This window comes from Condylura cristata, unplaced genomic scaffold (genome assembly GCF_000260355.1).
Source record: "Condylura cristata isolate star-nosed mole 26May11 unplaced genomic scaffold, ConCri1.0 scaffold00012, whole genome shotgun sequence".
Classification (NCBI taxonomy): domain Eukaryota; kingdom Metazoa; phylum Chordata; class Mammalia; order Eulipotyphla; family Talpidae; genus Condylura; species Condylura cristata.
In genome coordinates this window covers 57,071,039-57,072,405 of record NW_004567113.1, presented here as the reverse complement: position 1 = coordinate 57,072,405, position 1,367 = coordinate 57,071,039, and the positions used below count along the sequence as shown (strand labels likewise).

The following is a 1,367-nucleotide window of genomic DNA, read 5'->3' as shown; positions in this document are numbered from 1 at the left end:
CCTGGCCAGCACCAGTGGAGGTCCAGCTGCCGAGGCCGCTGGCCTCCCAGGACGAGACCCCCGACCTGGGAAGCACGGGGCCTCCCGTGCGTGGCGTCCGGCTCCGAGCGGGCGCCACAGCTGGCCGAGCCCCAGCCCGGCGGGGACCGGGGCGCCCAGCACCCTCCCTGAGCCGCCTCTGCCCACCCCAGTGATCTGCTACCTGGCGGCCTTCCAGCTGGAGGAGCTGGGCTTCCCGCTCTTCTGCCGCATCGTCAAGACCCAGCCCCTGAGCAAAGTGTGCCCGGTGAGCCTCCCGCCTGCCGCCGTGCAGCTCTCCGCCGGGGCAATCTCACTGGCCTCCCGCGGGCCCAGGGTGGTAACTGCCCGCCGTCCCGTCAGGCCTCTCGCGGGTGGGTCTCCGGACGGTCCAGTCTCTCTAAGAGGAGGCCGGCCGTGCCCTGAGCGGTCTGGGATTGGCACTCTGGCCAGGTGGGGCCCACCCCTGTGCCCACGCCCCCGCGCCGCCCCCAGCCCTCCCAGCCAGGCCCTCGCCCCCAGGTCAGTGGCTTGGCGCCCGGCTGTGGGCCGGGTCCCTCGGTGGGGCTCCTTGTCCTCACAAGCCCCCGAGGTCACCCACCTGCCACTCACTCCCTGGGAGAAACAGGCACAGAGAGGGCTGGTGACTCGCCCAGAGCCACACAGCAAGTGAACAGAGCACCTGCCTGGGGCCAGGCTTTGCCCAGCACCTGGAAGTCTCCACAGACCCCCGAGCAGGGCCTGGCCAGGCCCGCGCCCAGCCTGAAGTCGTCTTCCTGTTGATGGGCCCTGGCTTGGGGTGCCAGCGCAGCTGTGTGCGCTAAGCCCGGCCTTCGTTTCCAAACGACCGGCCCAAAGCCCACCCCTGGGTTCTGTCCACTGTCTGTCACCCTCACAAGATTCTCCGGAGGGCTGGACCTGGGCCTGGGGGTCCGGGTGTCCCCTGGAGCAGGGCTGGCTCTGGCCACTGCAGGGGGCTCCGAGGGCAGGCCCAGGACCGACGCCCAGGGTGCCGGCCACGGCCCCCGCCTGTGCCTGCGGCCCCCGGCCTCTCGCCTCCCTGGGGCTGCTGGGAGGAGTCACGGGTGAGGCCCGCACTGACTCCCGGACACTGAGGCCGCCGGGGGCCCTGGGGGGCCCAGCTCCATGAGGACCACCCGCCTGGGGCTGCTGGGAGGTGCGCGGCCAGGTGCTGGGGTCTCCCCGGCGGGTCCCAGGGTCCCCCCCCGCCCAGCTGCCCGGCAGGCGTGAGGCATCCTCGCTGGGTCCCCACACCTGGTCCCGTGCGCATCGCTGGGGGCGGGCGGCCGTCCCGGCGGCCCCAGGACCCCCCTGCCACGCGCTGGCAC

General features: G+C 73.3%; 1 protein-coding gene across 1 annotated transcript in view; it reads left to right on the top strand.

The window, feature by feature from the left end:
• The window catches only part of CFAP99 (cilia and flagella associated protein 99), a 20,708-nt gene that overhangs the window by 6,217 nt on the left and 13,124 nt on the right, over positions 1 to 1,367 (top strand). The window contains exon 3 of the mRNA XM_012724066.1: positions 10 to 286. Within this exon, the coding sequence (XP_012579520.1) occupies positions 10 to 286 (277 nt within the window). The remainder of the gene's footprint in view (positions 1 to 9; positions 287 to 1,367) is intronic.